Genomic DNA, 20,934 nt, shown 5'->3' on the forward strand with positions numbered 1-20,934 from the left:
TCAGTTTGGCCTCACTAGTCTCCATCCTCAGTTACCCTATAGGTCACCTTGTTTGACCTTCAAACTGACCTTCAGTTTGGCCTCACTAGTCTCCATCCTCAGTTACCCTATAGGTCACCTTGTTTGACCTTCAAACTGACCTTCAGTTTGGCCTCACTAGTCTCCATCCTCAGTTACCCTATAGGTCACCTTGTTTGACCTTCAAACTGACCTTCAGTTTGGCCTCACTAGTCTCCATCCTGAGTTACCCTATAGGTCACCTTGTTTGACCTTCAAACTGACCTTCAGTTTGGCCTCACTAGTCTCCATCCTAAGTTACCCTATAGGTCACCTCGTTCTCTTCCTCACTCCTGATGTGGAAACTCATCCTACTGTACAGTATATGTTCTCTCCGAGTTAGAGAGGGTTTCCTCTGGATGCAACAGCTTCCAATAAAACATTATATAAATATAGGATAATATTAATAATAATAAACTTATGACATCAATCCTCACCTGCCCAGCTTCTCCAGAAGCTCGTAGAGGTCTTCAACGTTGTCATGCTTAAACGAAGTCATATTTGGATTGAAAACTTCGTCGTCTAAATTGATAACTTCCTCATCTCCTGAAATCCTGAGGTCCCCTTCAGAAGACTGAGAGAAAGGAGACACTGCCAGTTATAGGAAATATAGAACATTTAAGTAATTGCTGTTCACTGGTGTGGAAAAAGAATTAGGACATTAATTAATTTACAAATTGTCCCAAATAATTAGTCGTCAAAGAAAGACAGCTGAAGTAGAAAGATCACCGAAACGCGTTACGCTGCAGCGCTCTTCATATTGTACATGTCAGTGAGAAATCGCAACGTTTCCTGATTGATTGTAATTTAACTCATGACTGATACTATGATAATCTCCTTGTATTATCGGATGTAATGTATTTTAGCACACTCGTGACCATAATTAAGAATAAATAAAATTGGTAGGTGAATAGACTGGTGAAAGATCTTCTGTAGACTTGCATTTCTAAAAATGTTCCGTTAAAAAAGTGAATTATTGCCCAGTCATATTCACTGTTTTTGTTTTAAACGTTGTTTAGTAGATATAGATGTGACTGCAGGTCGGATTAGCACAAAAGTTGTTTCTTTGGATTACAACACACACACACACACACACACACACACACACACACACACACACAAACAAACATTTTTACGTTTAAAAATAAAATAACAGAAATAAAAGTAATTTTTTTTTATTTCTATAGTGAAAAAATCTGTACAATTCACACACTTGTTTCAAGATATTAATTGTAACACAATGTCACAATGAACACAAATAACTTTAAAGTAGATACAACTGGCTCACCACCATGTGGAACAACCCTGAGATATTGGGAAATAAAAGTAATAACTATAAACATGCTGCAGTTATACAAATCTGCTATAACCCATAGGAACCAATCAGATACTAGCTCTATCAATGCAGCTTATAGCAGACAGATAATAGCTGACACCTGATTGATTGTCATGAGGTTGCCTGAAAACAAAAGTGCTTTCTCACTGCATAGCCCTATCCTGTCTCCCTCCCAGGCTGATTTGGTAGCAGTGATCGGTTATTGCACACAGTTCATCATCAACTGAGTTTATTTGGGATCGGTATGTGATCCAGGCGGACGGAATGCCGGCGGTCACAATAACGATGGTCACGATTCCGACAGGGGTGAGGTAAGTATTCTAACCCCCCCCCCCCCACTCCTCCCTTACCACAGCCTAACCCTAACCTCCCCCTTACTGCCTAACCCTAACCTCCCCCTTACTGCCTAACTCTAACCTCAACCCTTAGTGCCTAACCCTAACCTCAACCCTTAGTGCCTAACCCTAACCTCAACCCTTAGTGCCTAACCCTAACCTCCCCCTTAGTGCCTAACCCTAACCTCAACCCTTAGTGCCTAACCCTAACCTCAACCCTTAGTGCCTAACCCTAACCTCTCCCTTAGTGCCTAACCCTAACCTCCCCTTAGTGCCTAACCCTAACCTCTCCCTTAGTGCCTAACCCTAACCTCAACCCTTAGTGCCTAACCCTAACCTCCCCCTTAGTGCCTAACCCTAACCTCAACCCTTAGTGCCTAACCCTAACCCTTAGTGCCTAACCCTAACCTCTCCCTTAGTGCCTAACCCTAACCTCCCCCTTAGTGCCTAACCCTAACCTCAACCCTTAGTGCCTAACCCCAACCCTTAGTGCCTAACCCTAACCTCTCCCTTAGTGCCTAACCCTAACCTCCCCCTTAGTGCCTAACCCTAACCTCCCCCTTAGTGCCTAACCCTAACCTCAACCCTTAGTGCCTAACCCTAACCTCAACCCTTAGTGCCTAACACTAACCTCAACCCTTAGTGCCTAACCCTAACCTCAACCCTTAGTGCCTAACCCATATCCTCAACCCTTAGTGCCTAACCCATATCCTCAACCCTTAGTGCCTAACCCTAACCTCAACCCTTAGTGCCTAACCCTAACCTCAACCCTTAGTGCCTAACCCTAACCTCTCTCTTAGTGCCTAACCCTAACCTCAACCCTTAGTGCCTAACCCTAACCTCTCCCTTAGTGCCTAACCCTAACCTCCACCTTAGTGCCTAAATCTAAACCCCCCTTTGCTCAGCCTGACCCTAACCTCCCACTACTTACGCTCTAAACCTAACCCCCACCCTGTGCAGCCTAACCCAACCTAAACCTAAATCTCCTCCTACTCTGCGGCCAAGTCCTAACCCTCCCGGCTATACCTACCTTCTGTTTATTTATGAGACACTACAACTTAATTTAGCATGATGCCAGAGCAACCGCTATAGGGGCAGATGTATTAAGCCTGGAGAAGTGATAAAGAAGTGATAAGTGCAAGGTGATAACTGTCAATTTACATATTGGAGCTGATTGGCTGGTGCGTATCACCTTGCACTTATCACTGGTTTATCACTTCTCCAGGCTTAATACATCTGCCCCCTCAGTGCTAATTGTTCCACCATCCATCTAATCCAGTGGTTCCCAAACTTTTTGGAATCATGGCGCCCTAGAGTATCAGAATTTTATTCACGGCACCCCTTGGCCAAAAAATTCTTAGCAAGACATTTTTAAATAAATATTAAATCAAAAATTTAGTTTATAGGTCATCTTTAGGTTCCATTATGTGGTGAGGAACAAGATTTGACTCTGTTTGACCACATATGTTATGATTGGCTGCCACCAGCTCTGGTTTTGTTCATTACATTAACCAGAAATAATTTTGATTGGTCCTGGACAACCAATCCACGGCACCCCTGCAAGTGTTCTGAGGCACCCCAGGGTGCCACGGCACACAGTTTGGGAACCACTGATCTAATCTGTTTGGGTGCTCGATTACATGATATAAAAACCACGGTAAATGACCAGACTACAGTATTATGGCCATTTATCACAGCAATCCTCTACCTGATATGGATGTGACGTATAATGGTCCTTTTTCATGTATAAATAAATGGATTCCACTTACAAAATATCAACTGGATAAAATTTTCATTTAATCTAAACATCTGTTGTTTTTTATTTTTTATTTATTTAGGAGAAATATATTAATATAAATCTGTTTCTCTCCTTTAAACAATCAAATAACAATTATGGGCTCAGTTGTAATCATTCAGCGCCCCAAAAATAATACAATACACTGGCAAAAATAGATGTATTCATTTTTGCAGATGAAAACACTAAAACAGACAAAAAATAAAAATATATAAAATGTATCATAATGTGAAAACTTGTAAGTAGAACAAATATTTCCAATGACTGATTTGACAGATCGGGGTAAATGGAAAACGTTGGCCCCAGATTACAAACACTATTAAGTGACCTCATGCACCTATTTTTGTGTTCGCCCATAGGGCAATTACAGCGTTCTTATATAGCACCTCCACATTTAAAAATGTAACTATTGGAGAGAGTCATTTCTGTCCGGACCACGGCCACACAAATAGGGGCTCTTATTACAAGAATGTGATCTGCGCATAAGCGCGGCCAAATCGTCACATCCATAGAAAATTAAATGTGCACATTTTTCAATTAGTGAATGACATTGTTTCTCATTAATGGTCCTCATGTGTGGCCACCAGTGCATGACTTATGATTACATATTTTAATGAGCTTGTATGATCATTGTGCGTGAAATGACAGGAATATGATTGGTTGAGGGTCACAATCATCAATGACCTTCTGTAAGGTCAATTATTGTATGACAATCCTGCCAGCTTTTGTTGTTACCCATCCCGGAGACACTGTGGGGGACTGGGAGGGCAAATTGGGGCATTCTCCCACCCCCACCCCTCTGCATACTGCTGCCATTCACAAGAACCACATGATCAAGCCCCCCGTCTCGCCTCTTTTTCACTAGGACACAGGATGCGGGAGGGTGCTCTAGTGTCTCAGGAGTCCACGGCCCTCCAAGTCCTCAGATGTTCCGGGTGAGTGGGGACCAAGGGGGTAATTCAGACCTGATCGCAGCAGCAAACTTGTTAACAGTTGGGCAAAACCATGTGCACTGCAGGGGGGGCAGATGTAACATGTGTAGAGAGAGAGAGATTTGGGTGGGTTATTTTGTTTCTGTGCAGGGTAAATACTGGCTGCTTTATTTTGGGTGGTCTTCTGTATGCCGGCGGTCGGGCTCCCGGCGCTCAGTATACCGGCGCCGGGAGCCCGACAGCCGGCATACCGACACTTATTTTCCCTCGTGGGGGTCCACGACCCCCATAGAGGGAGAATAAAATAGTGTGGCGCGCATAGCGCGCCACCGTGCCCGTAGCGTGGCGAGCGCAGCGAGCCCGCAAGGGGCTCATTTGAGCTCGCCACGCTGTCGGTAAGCCGGCGGTCGGGCTCCCGGCGCCGGGATGCTGGTCGCCGGGAGCCCGACCGCCGGCCAGCCGTAGTGAACCCCTTTATTTTGACACTGCAATTTAGATTGCAGATTGAACACACCACACCCAAATGTAACTCTCTCTGCACATGTTACCACTCCCCCCTCCCTCCCCCCGCAGTGCACATGGTTTTGGCCAACTGCTAACAAATTTGCTGCTGCGATCAGGTCTGAATAACCCCCATGTTTCTAATGATCTATGCTTGATGATATTTCAGCACAGGCATCCAGGCACCTCTGTGGAAAGATTCCCCACATTATGGGGGCTAGGTTTTTTTATAGGGGGGGGGGGGGGGAGGTATTTTACAAGATCACAATACAGTAGCTTTTTGGATCTTGCATGCGTGGGCTTCAGCGGAGCAGCCCTGCTGGAGAGGGAACTTGTAATCCCTCTCCCGTGGGCTGGAGGAGATCTTCCGCCTTTGGGTTGCGCATGCACAGTTTGGTAGCAGTGCATGTACGGTGGATCCTGCACGCTGCAAAAAACAAAAATACAGTTATTGTGAAATCATCGGAGCCCGTGTCCTGGCCAGGGCAGCCATCAGAAACGGTGGGGCCCAGGACTGCCAGAATAGGTAGGCACTAACCTCCCCCGTCCCCACCCTCATCTTCCGCTCACCCTGCAGCCCCCACAGCCATAGAAGGACAGCACCAGGAGTATGTCAAATTTGAAGCAGGCCATGAGCCAATCGGAGCTCATGGATCGTCAGCCAATCAGAAGCTGCCGCTGCAAATTCAAAATGCTGCCGATGCTGCTCCTCTATGGCAGTCTGTGGTTCGCTCTAATCCACACCACTGCCATGCGGACCCCATCACGGCCAGGGCCCGGGACTGGAGTTCCTGCAGTCCCCCCCTGATGGCAGCCCTGGTACTGGCAACAGAGATCACTACATTACCCCTCCCCCACCCCAAAAAAAAAAAGGAATCCTTATTGCAGCAAAATGCGGGCAGAATAACTTAACTGTTGTGGTCTGGACACATTTTATAATAAATAACCCCCCCCCCCCTTATCTTCTAGGAGATTATAAAGATTGTCTTCCTGTATGTGCTGTGACAGTGTTTTCTATTTCCTAATCAGGGCCGGTTCTAGGCCTTTTTGCGCCCCGGGCGGGTAGTAGGGGTGTGGCTTCATACAGGGGGCGTGGTCAGTTACGCCCCCTGTACAGTAGTAGCGCAGCAAAGGTCCTCTTCACAGCGGGACGCCTTTACAGCGGGACGCAGCGGGACGCAGTGGCAGCGGGACACAGCGGGCACAGCAGTAGCGGATCTTGCCATGGTGCTGCGCCCTCCAGATGGCGCCGGCGCCCCCTGGAAGGCGGCGCCCCGGGCAAAAGTCCTGCTTGCCCATGGCAAGATCCGCTACTGTTCCTAATATTATTTATTGTTATTTATTAACAGTTTCTTATATAGCGCAGCATATTCCATTGCACTTATAACTTACGCCTATATTTGTGCGGTGCAAATGTGCACCTCTGCCTGCACAGCACCCTAAAGGTGTGTGTACTTTACTTTCTTGTAGTGGGGATGAGGAAGGAAGGGGGAGGAAGTAACCTCCGAGGGTCACTCATGGCTCCCTGTGACCACAGGCAATGTCTCTCAGAGGAATGTCTTTAAGCAAAGGTGGAACGTTAAAACAGAAGGCATCCACACACAGCACGGATAAAGTAAGAAATGTTATTAGTGGTCCAGATTCATTGCAGGAAAACACGCATATACTGCACAGTAGATCTTCAAGCATAAAATCCATTTCTGGTTAATATTACACATGGAGTATCATTGCTGAAACGCCAGTTATGGAGACAGTGGAGAGAAACGTGTATTGATCTGTGTGCACACAAGCCTGTGGCTGAGCAAAGCAATAAGTATGCGTTGGATCACAGTGCAGCGTGACTAGGATAGTAAGGCGTCGCTTTCATTACAGCCTAGAGGAAGCCATGCGTAAGTCATTAATTACACCCATTAACACTACAGTCTGCAAATTAACACTATTGATAAAAATGCCAGCTTTCTTCTCTGTAATTCTGACTATTGGTCATTTATAAGGCTCTTTTAGCACAGGAATAGGGAGATTATATTATAGCGCACTGTAAAATACACGTCTTTCATTTTTTAGGCTTCTTTCTGTGCTTTCCCCCAAAGCTTTTATATCATCAGGCAGAACGGATATCTTCTATCTGTACCCAGAAAGCAGCTGTGTGAAGGAAAACATCTCTACCTGATATAGAATAGCTGTAGACGTAAAAAGGGATAAAGCAAGGGCCTATATTTACATAGTGGCTCACCCAGTGTAGGCAATACTACAAGTGGAGCCATTACCTATGCACAGTGAAGGCAGCCATTTTGTGGGTATAACCAACAACCAGCTTGTCAATTCGCTAGGAACTATTCACATTACTGATGCATGAGAACACACTGTACCTCAGTAATGCCACTAGTTCCTAACGAAGCACTAGGTCACATTATTAGGATTAATTAAGTTCCCAAGATGGCTGCCTCCATGGTTACTTATTTCAGTCAGGACAACAGCATACATTCTAGACTGTAACTGCTCATGGTATGCTGAAATCCAAAATAAGTTTTGTTTTTAGAAACCATACTAGAAAGCGGACTAAAGATACATAGGAGATTTAATTTATTACATCAGTATTATTCTTGTTGTTATTATTAAGGGGCCCTTTTATAGATAATCTCATTTACAATACAATCTGGGCGCAATATTAGGACCCAATATGCATTTATACTGGTGGAATGTATTAATAAAAACACGCAGGGACAGGAGCCCATCCCTGCAATGTATTCCTGTGCTGGGACTCATGGGGAGGGATATGGAGGGAACCCTCTGCTGGCTAAGTTTGCAATCTGTAGCCCAAAGGCCACAGCGGGCTAACCCACATCTTTGCGTTCTGAAGCTTGGTAAATCTAGCAGCATCACATCCCCCATAGTAAGTGTGTGTTTTAGCCCTGGAAGCACAGTGTCGCTTTAGAGTATACCCTTTAGTAATATATACTCTTATCTATGGAAGGGGTATACTATCCCTTAGCTGTGCCCAACCCTGTACACAGGAGTGAGGTAAACACTTCTCTTCCCATAGTGCCTCACGCCTCAGTGACACCGATCTCCAGACACCTACAACACATGAACTATTTATGTTAGGACATTGCAGGAAGCAGATCTCGTGGTGATTATTCATAGCAAGCACCCAGAAGCTGAGATTAGACAGAGCAGGATGGATTTTATTTCACATCATAGGAAAATCATGCTCCCACTCAATAACAGAAGCAGAATCACGGTCAGTAGTTCCCAGTTACTGATTATTGCCCAGAGGTGCCTAGCCACCATGAGTGTGCAGCCTGTGCTCCCTAAGGAACAGTCTCACCTTCGGCCCTCCCGAGTGACCCCTTTCCCCCATACTGGCCAGTACAGGTAACCTGCCAACGGCTGAAAACACAAAAGATGGTTAGTTAGCTTGGTACGTTGCAGTACTCACAATGTTGGATATAATAGAAACGGACAAGTACCTGTAAGAAGGTACACACAGGAAAGGAGTTTCACACGTTAAAGAATAAGGTTACAATAACACTCCTAGACCTTAAGTTTAAAGTGTGCACTGTTGGCGTAGTAGTTAGCATTACTGCCTCAGCAATGTGTGGAGTTTATATAGGTGCTTGAGTGGGGTTCCAACGGGTGCTTCAGTTTCCTCCCACATGTAAGGGTATGTCAATAGTAATAAAGACATCATCAATTACTACGGTCAGTGAACACGCAAATATGTTATATCCTCAATTCAATTTAAGTCAACAGCAAACTATAAAACCCAAAGTGATGTGTATTTAAAGTAACAAGGTAATACTCTGGGTTCTATTCATGAAGCAGTGAAAAGTGAGGAGAAGTGAGCCAGTGGAGAAATTGCCCATGGCAACCAATCAGCACTGAAGTAACATTTATAATTTGCATTCTATACAATTATACGGAGCAGCTGATTAGTTGACAGGCTCACTTTTCCACACTTGTCACTGCTTCATGAATAGACCTAAGTGTCAGTGTATGAAACACACACATAGATCTTTATACATGCATGTGCGTATGTATATATATATATATTTTCATTCTATCGATAAAGTTTCATATCAAAAGACCGTAGTGTAAGCTAATGAGATATATTTATGTATATAAAGGGAAGCGGCGGTGATGCGAAAAAATCAATCGTGCTTGGGGCGCTGCAAGAGTCAATGTAGGACCTGTTCTGCTCACGCGCACATTTTACCCGCCATCAAAGTAGCAAGCAAACCAACAGGTTTGCATATTACACAGAGTCAGGCCAGCAGAAGACCATTATCACTTCCAAAGCCACTGTTTATGTACGTATTATAATTAGAGATGAGCGGATTCGGTTTTACTCGGATTTACTCGGTTCTCAAAACGGCATCTTATTGGCTATTCAAAACACGTGACATCCGTGAGCCAATAAAATGTCGTTTTGAGAACAGAGTAAAACCGAATCCGCTCATCTCTAATTATAATAACCACTGTTCCCGTGGATACGAAGTTAAACCACTGTTTTGGTTCACCCTAGTCAGCTGCAAACAATAAAATGAGCTCAATGATTGTTTGCTGACAGACGAAAAAGAAGCGACATCAGTTATCTCTCTTACATCTCACGTGATGTCATAGTCACTGTGCAGTGAATGCTACACCCCATAGAGATGCATAGATACTGGCAGGAATACCCTGTAGTGTCAAGAGATTTACTAACCCCCTATAGAACAGGTTCTACCGGTAATTCCAGCTTGCTAACCCCTTTACTGTAATAACATGTACAGTAGGATCATATAACTGCAGTAGTAACACAGAAAGTAATAGTACAGTAACATAATAATACTGGTCCATTAAAAAACACATACACACCAAACAAAACCACAAATAAATTAGAAGACAAAAAATAAAATACAAGTAAAACTGAAGACTTTCAACTAGGAACGTTATCAAAAGCAATGGGTTTTCTTCTATATTACAGTGAAACGATTCCGTGTTATATATTAAAACATAGTTTTAGCCAGTCCTGGGCAAAGTAGGTCAAACCTCATGGTACATATCCTGAAAAAGTAGAGAAATCTGAAAATGGTTGCCCATAGCAACCAGGTATCTCACATATCATTTTATAGACTGTACTTGATAATTGGTAACTAGAAGATATGGGAAAATTCTCCTGTTACAAATAAACAACAAACCTATAAAAATTGCAATTACTATTTTATTTTGTATATCTCCGAGAGAAGGGACATTTCCACTCCTGAAAGCAGACAAGTCCATTCACGTTACAGCAAAGGAACGAAAGTTTGACTCGGGGGCTGGGCATATACTTACTCTTTCAACAGCTCTGTATTTTTCAATACATGATCCCGCAACTCCACGCTTTCCTGTGCCGTGACTCTGGCGTTTCCTAAAAGGACTGTCCGATGGCGATTTTTGGTGGGAGATCTGGAAAGATCTTGACAGTCTAACGGAGTCGGTGAGAGACGCAGAGAAATGAACATTGGGTTGTGCTGAAAAAGAGTTTTGTTTAAAACATCAACTCTCACTACACAAAACAAGAGCGGAATTGTGCTGGATTGGTGGATTCTAATCACACTATAATAACATACTTCATCCTTATGACCAAGAGCAGGGGGAGGAGAATATATAGGTGTAGTCAGGGCAGAGTTGGGTTACTGCCAATGTTAGGCTGAGGTGTATTAGGTGCTTCACGTGGAGCCCAAAATAGAGACACATTCCAGAGCAGTCTGCAAACACCTTACTAGAGAGCTTTACTGTAGAAGTATTTTACTAATCTGTACACGATAGAGTGTGCGCAGGACTGTGGGTAAATAATATACAGTGCATGCGCAGGACTGTGGGTAAATAATATACAGTGCATGCGCAGGACTGTGGGTAAATAATATACAGTGCATGCGCAGGACTGTGGGTAAATATACAGTGCGTGCGCAGGATTGTGGGTAAATATACAGTGCTTGCGCAGGAGTGTGGGTAAATATACACTGCGTGGGCAGGACTGTGGGTAAATATACAGTGCGTGCGCAGGACTGTGGGTAAATATACACTGCGTGGGCAGGACTGTGAGTAAATATACAGTGCGTGCGCCTGACTGTGGGTAAATATACACTGCGTGCGCAGGACTGTGGGTAAATAAACACTGCGTGTGCAGGACTGTGGGTAAATATACAGTGCGTGCGCAGGGCTGGGGGGTAAATGTACAGCGTATGAGCAGGACTGGGGGTAAATGTACAGCGTATGAACAGGACTGGGGGGTAAATGTACAGAGTATGAGCAGGGCTGGGGGCGTACATGTACAGCGTATAAGCAGGACTGGGGGGGTAAATGTACAGCGTATAAGCAGGACTGGGGGGGTAAATGTACAGCGTATAAGCAGGACTGATGGTAAATATACAGCGTATAAGCAGGACTGGGGGGGGGTAAATGTACAGGGTATAAGCAGGACTGGGGGGTAAATGTACAACGTACTAGCTGGACTGGGGGTAAATGTGCAGCATATGTGCAGGACTGGGGGTAAATGTACAGCGTATAAGCAGGACTGATGGTAAATATACAGCGTATAAACAGGACTGGGGGTAAATGTACAGCGTACTAGCAGGACTGGGGGTAAATGTGCAGCGTATGTGCAGGACTGGGGGTAAATGTACAGCGTATGTGCAGGAATGGGGGTAAATGTACAGCGTATGAGCAGGACTGGGGGTAAATGTACAGTGTATGTGCAGGACTGGGGGTAAATGTACAACGTATAAGCAGGACCGGGGGTAAATGTACAGCGTATAAACAGGACTGGGGGTAAATGTACAGCGTACTAGCTGGACTGGGGGTAAATGTACAGCGTATAAGCAGGACTGGGGGGTAAATGTACAGTGTATGTGCAGGACTGGGGGTAAATGTACAGCGTATAAGCAGGACTGGGGGTAAATGTGCAGTGTATGTGCAGGACTGGGGGTAAATGTACAGCGTATAAGCAGGACTGGGGGGGTAAATGTACAGCGTATAAGCAGGACTGAGGGGTAAATGTGCAGTGTATGAGCAGGACTGGTGGTAAATGTACAGCGTATAAGCAGAACTGGGAGTAAACGTACAGCGTATAAGCAAGACTGGGGGGTAAATGTACACAGGACTGGTGGTAAATGTACAGCGTATAAGCAGGACTGGGGGTAAATGTACAGCATATAAGCAGGACTGGGGGGTAAATGTACAGCGTATAAGCAGGACTGGTGGTAAATGTACAGCGTATAAGCAGGACTGGGGGGGTAAATGTACAGCATATAAGCAGGACTGGGGGGTAAATGTACAGCATATAAGCAGGACTGGGGGGTAAATGTACAGCGTATGAGCAGGACTGGGGGTAAATGTACAGTGTATGTGCAGGACTGGGGGTAAATGTACAACGTATAAGCAGGACCAGGGGTAAATGTACAGCGTATAAACAGGACTGGGGGTAAATGTACAGCGTACTAGCAGGACTGGGGGTAAATGTACAGCGTATAAGCAGGACTGGGGGGTAAATGTACAGTGTATGTGCAGGACTGGGGGTAAATGTACAGCGTATAAGCAGGACTGGGGGTAAATGTGCAGTGTATGTGCAGGACTGGGGGTAAATGTACAGCGTATAAGCAGGACTGGGGGGGTAAATGTACAGCGTATAAGCAGGACTGAGGGGTAAATGTGCAGTGTATGAGCAGGACTGGTGGTAAATGTACAGCGTATAAGCAGAACTGGGAGTAAACGTACAGCGTATAAGCAGGACTGGGGGGTAAATGTACACAGGACTGGGGGTAAATGTACAGCGTATAAGCAGGACTGGGGGTAAATGTACAGCATATAAGCAGGACTGGGGGGTAAATGTACAGCGTATAAGCAGGACTGGTGGTAAATGTACAGCGTATAAGCAGGACTGGGGGGGTAAATGTACAGCATATAAGCAGGACTGGGGGGTAAATGTACAGCATATAAGCAGGACTGGGGGGTAAATGTGCAGCGTATGAGCAGGACTGGTGGTAAATGTACAGCGTATAAGCAGGACTGGGGGGGGGGTAAATGTACAGCGTATAAGCAGGACTGGTGGTAAATGTACAGCGTATAAGCAGGACTGGGGGGGGTAAATGTACAGCGTATAAGCAGGACTGGTGGTAAATGTACAGCGTATAAGCAGGACTGGGGGGGTAAATGTACAGCATATAAGCAGGACTGGGGGGTAAATGTACAGCGTATAAGCAGGGCTAGGGCGTAAAAGTGCAGCGTATGAGCAGGACTGGGGGTAAATGTGCAGCGTATGAGCAGGACTAGGGCGTAAATGTGCAGCGTATGAGCAGGACTGGGGGTAAATGTGCAGTAGACTAGCTGTGGAAAAAATAAGTTACCTCACTCCAGGTATCTTCAGCACAGCGGACGTCCACTATTGAAGGAAAACCAGTGGAAAATCGCGCTTCACATTCAGAGAGCAGGGTTACTGTGTGACAGGAGAGAGCGCATTATTATAAGTAACATTTTTAGACATAATGTGAAATATTCAGCTGAAGACTAAGGAATACAAGGAGAAGAAGAAAGCCCCCTCTCCCCGTTATCGCAGTGCAGCTCAGGAGTCTCATACAGCGGCTTTTCCTGAAGAGAGCGTCTTGTCTCACATACAGGACACTTGACTCCCTCTCTGCATACAAAAGGGAGCTGGATTCTCTCCAAACTTCTCACCTAAATAGGGAGGCACCGTGTAAAAATACACTGTAAGAGGCTAGCGACACAGGGCAGAGGTCTAGTGCCAGCTGGGACATGGGCCAAGGATGCGTCTCTCAGAAACAGATATACATGTTATATAGCTTTCACCTAATGCCAGTACACAGACATCAGGACACATACACTCCAACATTTTACACATAAAAAGCGGTACAAATCCGAAAAGGGGCGTGGCCATGTCCCCTTTCCTATACTTTCAATGGAAGTTTCGAGAGACCATAAAAAAAAAAAAAGGTACTGTACCTGCCAAAAAGGTACACTTGGAGGGTATGAGGACATAGAGCTCCCCTTTCCTCATATTACATGTACACAGTCCTCTCCCTTCTAGTAAACAAACTCCACCCTCCTCCTAATACACAGTCCTCTCCCTACTATACAGTCCAGACAGCTCCCCTTCCCCCAATACACAGCCCTCACCCTTCTTCCTAATATAAAGACAGCTCTCCTTCCCCCTAATACACAGTCCTCTCCCTACTTTCTAAAATACAGTACAGACAGCTCACCTTCCACCTAATACAGTCCTCCCTACTTCCTAATATAAAGACCAATCCCCCTCCCCCTAATACACAGCCCTCTCCCTACTTCCTAATATACAAACCGCTCCCCTTCCCCCTAATACACACCGCTCCCCTTCCCCCTAATACCCAGCCCTCTCCCTACTTCCTAATATACAAACCGCTCTCCTTCCCCCTAATACACAGCCCTCTCCCTACTTCCTAATACAGACCTCTCCCTCGCCTCCTAATACACAGACCTCTCTCCTCACCTCCTAATACACAGACCTCTTCCCTTACCTCCTAATACACAGCCCTCTCCCTACTCCCTAATATACAAACTGCTCCCCTTCCCCCTAATACACAGCCCTCTCCCTACTTCCTAAACTACAAACCGCTTCCCTTCCCCCTAATACACAGCCCTTTCCCTACTTCCTAATATAAGAACCGCTCCCCTTCCCCCTAATACACACCGCTCCCCTTCCCCCTAATACATAGCCCTCTCCCGTCTTCCTAATATACAAACCGCTTCCCTTCCTAATAGTATACACACCGCTCCCCTTCCCCCTAATACATAGCCCTCTCCCTACTTCCTAATATACAAACCGCTCCCCTTCCCCCTAATACACAGCCCTCTCCCTACTTCCTAATACACAGACCTCTCCCTCGCCTCCTAATACACAGACCTCTCACCTCCTAATACACAGACCTCTCCCTCCCCTTAATACTCAAATCCCTGCCTTCTTTATAATACACAGACAGTAAGGCACATCTGTCTTAATAAACGGACATGTAATAAAATAATAACTGAAAATGAGCAGACATCCGCACCTGCCAGCATCAATTAGGAGGTATGCTAGTGCACGGTACCTCTTTCCTCCACCTAATACACATGCATTACATACTTACAGCACATTAAGCCATGTGAAGGAAGTTACCAATCTGACATGTTTGGCAATTTAAATATTACAATCTAACAATTAAATGGAAATAAATGAACAGGTCACGGTGAGTCTCTCATTGTTGAGTGTAAACCGATACCCTGAGTCACTCCCAAAATCTTACTGTTCTTTATTCTCAATTATACTGAAAGATACAGGAATAAACCAGGGATTAGGAGAACACGCCGGTTACAGAAGAGGAGATTATATGTCAACAAATCAGACTTCTGTCTATAGGAGCTCTCATTTAACCAAACCTATCAACCTGCCTGACACTAATGAGCCCCAAGCAGGCAGGAACAGATGTGTCAGCAGGGCCACGTCTGCAAAGGCCTCTGTCAGGCTCTATAGCCGAACCCAGAGAGTCCCTTCCCCTTACAGAGGGTATTACTGCCAACACCACCACATCTACCATCCATGTAGTCAAAATAAGAATGCTGCACTTTAGTAACGTACATATGCCCGTATATAACATGCCAGTATACTCCATAGTAAAGTGCATGCTTTATTTAAGTTCTGTTTTTATTGTGCTAACCAGTGGTCAGGGAACAGGGGTAAATTACCCCAAATGGGGTAAAAATGAAATTCCCGGGGGTAATGGACGGTCGTGGTGCCGAGACACAGCCCCGTCCAGCACCAGCCGGCTCGCGATGTGACGTGCTGACATCACACCGCGCTCCCTCCTGCCCGCCATGTGCTGTGCTCCTGGCCGCTCTGTGCTGTGTTCCTGGCCGCGGTGTGACGTGCTGACGTCACACCCCGCTCCTTCACGCCCGCCCGTCCTGCGCTGTCCTGTCCTCTTGCCCGCGGGCCACCAACCCACACACAGAACTTGAAGTGTTCTGTGGCTGACCGCTGACGGAGTTCCGCAGGATCAGACAGTGGCCACATAACAGTGGGAAATTACTGAGGTGAGGATGTGACCATCTGTCTCCTAAAAGTCGTGTCCCCCCCTCTTCCATCTTTCTTACATTAATTCTGGTGTTTTGGAGAGAAAGTGTTAATTAACCCATTCACGGCCCAAAAAAATAATTAGCAAAAATAATATTATATATATATATATATATATATATATATATATACACAAAAGTTCCAAAGTCCGGCACTCCCCGCAGCATAAGAAACTTGAGCCGGTGCCCTCACAGGTAGAAGATATACAACAAGCGCAGGTGCGGCACTCGAGCCACGGTAATCAGCAAAAAATAACAGACGGAGACTGTATAATTCAATCAATCAACGTTTCAATATTTGAAAATATTGTCATCCTGATGACAATATTTTCAAATATTGAAACGTTGATTGATTGAATTATACAGTCTCCGTCTGTTATTTTTTGCTGATTACCGTGGCTCGAGTGCCGCACCTGCGCTTGTTGTATATATATATATATATATATATACACACATACACACACACACACACACACACACACACACACACACACACACACACACACTCAGTATCTCAAAAATGCCATATAAACAGTGATAACCAGTATATATGCACAATAATATATGATTTCCTGCCTTTCAAATCAAGGGGGTAACGTCGGCGTATCTAAATATATTTTGGGGTAAAAGATAAAAAAGTTCCCTGACCCCTGTACTAAACGGTTGTCACTATAGCGTAAGGCATACACAAAAGAACATAATCCAAAAAAATTAGACACAGACGAACATTTTGCATAAATATAGCAGTCAATATTGCATCCGGAGAAGTGTGAAATTATTGAAGTGCTCCGACACCTCGAGTGAAGGGTTTGTGACTGAGCAATCTAGTCAGTGCTCCAGAATACAAGATAATTCTGTGTCAGACTGCCCTTACTCCAACACCAGGCCGTGCCTCCTGTGGCAGCACGGATTACTGGATGGATACCTCAGAAGTGGTGGGGTTCCCGAATGCAAGATGGCTGCGCTCTGTTAGAATAAACAGCAGTTATTTTTGCTCCGATACTAATGAATGCACTAAGTAATGGTTTCCAAATCTCTAAAAATAGAAGTTCCCATTTTTTGCATAGTATTTGCTAAGATGTAGCAGCACGAAAAGTTAATTCGGGGTCACAAAGCAAGTTGACGATGTGTGATGCCCTTTCGGCATGCTGGGAATTTCAGCAATCCGAGTTTAATGGTTTACTGAAAGCATTTACTGCAGGGCCATGTCAGAACGCTCTTCTATGTTACTCTGTGGCCATTGCAGGAGCTGATGCTCAGCGACAACTAGAGAGCTGAAGTGTGACAACCAGGTGTTAAAGTGTGCCTGTTGCATGGAGGAAGCCATTTTGTGGGCAGGGACAGTCATAAGGGCCCACTGATCATTGAATATTTGCAGCTTAATCCCTGAACACACACGTTTTCAGCAGTGGCGTAACTTCGTCACAGTTGCCCGGAGGCAACATAAATATTGGTGCCCCCCTATTTTCTATATTAAGAAAAATGTGTGTGTGTATCACACATTTCTTAGCAGTCATACCCAGGATTAGAACCCATGACCTGTTACACTAGCAGCGGACACTTTACTGATGGAGTTATTTGCTCCTGTAGAGGTAGCATGAGAATTCTAACGATATGAAGTTACGTGTAATTGTCAGAGAAGTATCTTCATATAGTTAAAATTCTCATATTTCCTATACAGGAGCAAACAGCTTCATCAGTAAGGTGTCTGCTTCCAGTGTAATAGGTTGTGGGTTCTAATCCTGGGTATGACAATTGTAAAATGTGTATATTCAGTATAATAGAGAGGGTGTGATTTGTAAAGTGCAGGGACCAGTAAGGAAGTCGGCCAATGAAAAGACAGCGGCAGCTATCAATTAACTTAATTCAATGGTGTCACAGAATGGGAGGAGAGGTGCCCCTCATCAGAGCAGGAGCCCGGCGGCAGATGACTCTGTTGCCTCTCAGAGTTCTGCCTCTGGTTTTCAGGGATAACCGCAAATATTTAGCATCATCTTTATATATCACAGAGGGACCGCAGCAGATATCTCCGATACCTGCTGTGTTTGCTCCATTCCTGCTGGCAGCCGCAGCCTTCAAACGGGGGATGCGATGCTGCCAGATTTACTAACTTCTGGAGTACAAAACATTCCCAATAGTGGCCCCCCCAGCTACCGCCATCTGCACAGGAGACACGGCAGCACTCAGAGCACATCACAGGGACAGGCTCCTTTAGAAACCCCTGTCCCCGCTTGTGATCCATCACACATCCTGCCGTAAGAATCACATTGCACCAGGGCCGGATTAAGGGCCACATGGGCCGGGAGCTGAAAATATGCTAGGGCCTATTGTGAGAAACGGGGGGAGGTGTGATCGGTGCTGTGTGGGTGTGACCAGAGCCATGTGGGCGTGTACATCCCCTACACTATCAGCTCTAAGGTCTCCCTAAATATGTCAAAATATTTAAAAAAATCTATAATTTTGTGAGAAAAATAGAAATGCAATGTTAATTATTATGATTTATAACCAACCATTTGGCCGGCTGGTGGCTAGTGGGCCTATTTGTTTGTGGAGGCCTGGAGCTCCATCCGCCTCGTTGTTAATCTGGACCTGCATTGCACATACAATTCTTAATAAATGGGTCCAATAACAAGAGTGAAGTCCATCCATTTACTCATTGTTCTCTCGCAGCTCGTGCTCTATTAATTAGTTGAATGTTTGTTCAGCCAACAAAATAGCCGTCTTCTGTGCGCCAATGCAATAGGTTGACTTGAACTTAAGACCCATATACTGAGAGTCGAATGTCAAATCTGAAGCAATATAGATTGCAAGCTCTCGGGACAACCTTTGTTTATCCCAGATCACTGAAAAATGACCCAAATCTACAGTAAGACACATGAAAGAGAAGCGCTAGGCTTTGGTTACAGAGCTTAATTGCATTGCACAGCGCTATCCATCTTCATTCCCGGGAACCGTCTCATAAAAACCAATTACTCCGAGCATCTTGCCCACATCCAGCAGCAGCAGCAGCAGCACGGCCAGTCTGCATATGAAATGCGATATTAGGGCCAATTCAGGCTCTTAGCAGGGAAACTCCAGCTTTCCACCACAGAATGAAAATGCGTTATACTGTGATTGACTGATGAGTGGAGAGCAAGCAAGCAAGATGCACATACTGTAGCTAGATTTATCAAACTTTCTAAAAAGGAGAGGTGGAGAAGTTACCCACACCAACCAACTGAATTCTAGCTGTCATTTATCTAGTAGAGGCTATAAAATGACAGCTAAAATTTGATTGGTTGCTTTGGGCAATGTTAGCCAAATTTTCTACAAATACAAAAACTATCAATACATCCTACGGTTTAGTATGAAATACCTACAATCAAAATCCCAACGGTCCAAATACAGTCAACAATTGACAGACAGTCAAAATTCCGACAAGTCAAAATCCCGACACGTAAAATACAGACAAGGTCAAAATACTGACATTTAAAATGTCGACAGGTCAAAACGTCGACACACCTTTTTCTCTTTTTCTTTTTTCTTTTTTGGTGTGTACAGTGCCTTGCTAAAGTATTCATCCCCTCTGGCTTTTTACCTATTTTGTTACATTACAACCTGTAATTTTTTTATTTATTTTATCCATCTGAATTTTATGTGATGGATATGCACAAAACAGTCTAAATTGGTGAAGTGAAATGAGAATAATTTCTATAAAAAAATAATTTTTATTAAAAAAAAAAAAGTCAGAAAATTGGCATGTGCATATGTATTCACCCGCTTTGCTATGAGGCCCCTCAAAAGTTCTGATGCAACCAATTACCTTCAGAAGTCACATAATTAGTGAAATGAACTCCACCTGTGTGCAATCTAATGGTGCCCATACACTTGTGAGATAATCGGTGCTATCCTTCGATTTCGACCGCATCTGTGAGAGAACTCGAGGGACTGTATGCACATATTAGGTACCTTTCGACGCGATGCGCGGGCACGCCGGTCGAATCTCGCGTCTCAAGATAGTATGTGCTGCACTTAATATTTATCGCATCGCAGTGCGATCACGTGTTTTTAAAAACACATACTATAATAATCGCACTGCGATGTGCAATAGCCACCCACCCGGAGCGGACGGAGGCCGCTCCCACTCGGCGGTGACGTGCCGATCAAGTGATTACCATGCGATCTATCGTATGATCGCATGGTAATCACTTTGGCAGTTCAGGTGCGATTTCATCACACCTGAACTGCCGGTGCGATGCCCCGCGATGTCACGTCGTGGGGCATCGCACAAGTGTATGGGCACCATTAGTGTCACATGATCTGTCAGTATAAACACACCTTTTCTGAAAGGCCCCAGAGGCTGCAACATCACTAAGCAAGAGGCATGAGACCATGAAGACCAAGGAGCTTTCCAAACAAGTCAGGGACAAAGTTGTTGAGAAGTACAAGTCATGGTTGGGTTATAAAAAAATATCCAAATCTTTGATGATTTCCTGGAGCACCATCAAATCCATCATCTTCAAATGGAAAGAACATAGTACCACAACAAACCTACCACGAGAGGGCCGGCCACCAAAACTCACAGACCGGGCAAGGAGGACATTAATCAGAGAGGCAGCACAGAGACCAAAGGTAACCCTGAAGGAGCTGCAGAGTTCTACAGCAGAGACTGGTGTATCTGCGCATGTGACCACAATAAGCCGTACACTCCATAGAGCTGGGCTTTATGGAAGAGTAGACAGAAAAAAGCCATTACTTAGTGTTAGAAATAAGAAGGCACGTTTTGAGTTTGCCAAAAGGCATGTGGACGACTCCCCAAATGTATGGAGGAAGGTGCTCTGGTCAGATGAGACTAAAATTGAACTTTTTGGACAC

At 44.8% G+C, this 20,934-nt stretch overlaps 1 protein-coding gene across 4 annotated transcripts in view; it reads right to left on the bottom strand.

Annotated features, from left to right (window-relative positions):
* LOC134980338 (death-associated protein kinase 2-like) overlaps window positions 1–20,934 on the bottom strand; it is a 121,762-nt gene that overhangs the window by 20,984 nt on the left and 79,844 nt on the right. For 2 of the 4 annotated variants that reach the window (XM_063947123.1, XM_063947124.1), the window contains exons 2-5: window positions 13,326–13,414; window positions 10,273–10,405; window positions 8,285–8,346; window positions 495–631 (exon numbers count right to left, since the gene is read on the bottom strand). In XM_063947123.1, coding sequence (XP_063803193.1) covers window positions 495–631; window positions 8,285–8,317 — 170 coding nt within the window. In that variant the 5' untranslated portion in view covers window positions 8,318–8,346; window positions 10,273–10,405; window positions 13,326–13,414. Of the gene's footprint in view, window positions 1–494; window positions 632–8,284; window positions 8,347–10,272; window positions 10,451–13,325; window positions 13,415–20,934 lie in introns of those variants that run through there. The other 2 variants (XM_063947125.1, XM_063947126.1) reach the window with 2 other exon arrangements.

The sequence above is a fragment of the Pseudophryne corroboree genome, chromosome 12 (assembly GCF_028390025.1).
Source record: "Pseudophryne corroboree isolate aPseCor3 chromosome 12, aPseCor3.hap2, whole genome shotgun sequence".
NCBI classification, from domain to species: Eukaryota; Metazoa; Chordata; class Amphibia; order Anura; family Myobatrachidae; genus Pseudophryne; species Pseudophryne corroboree.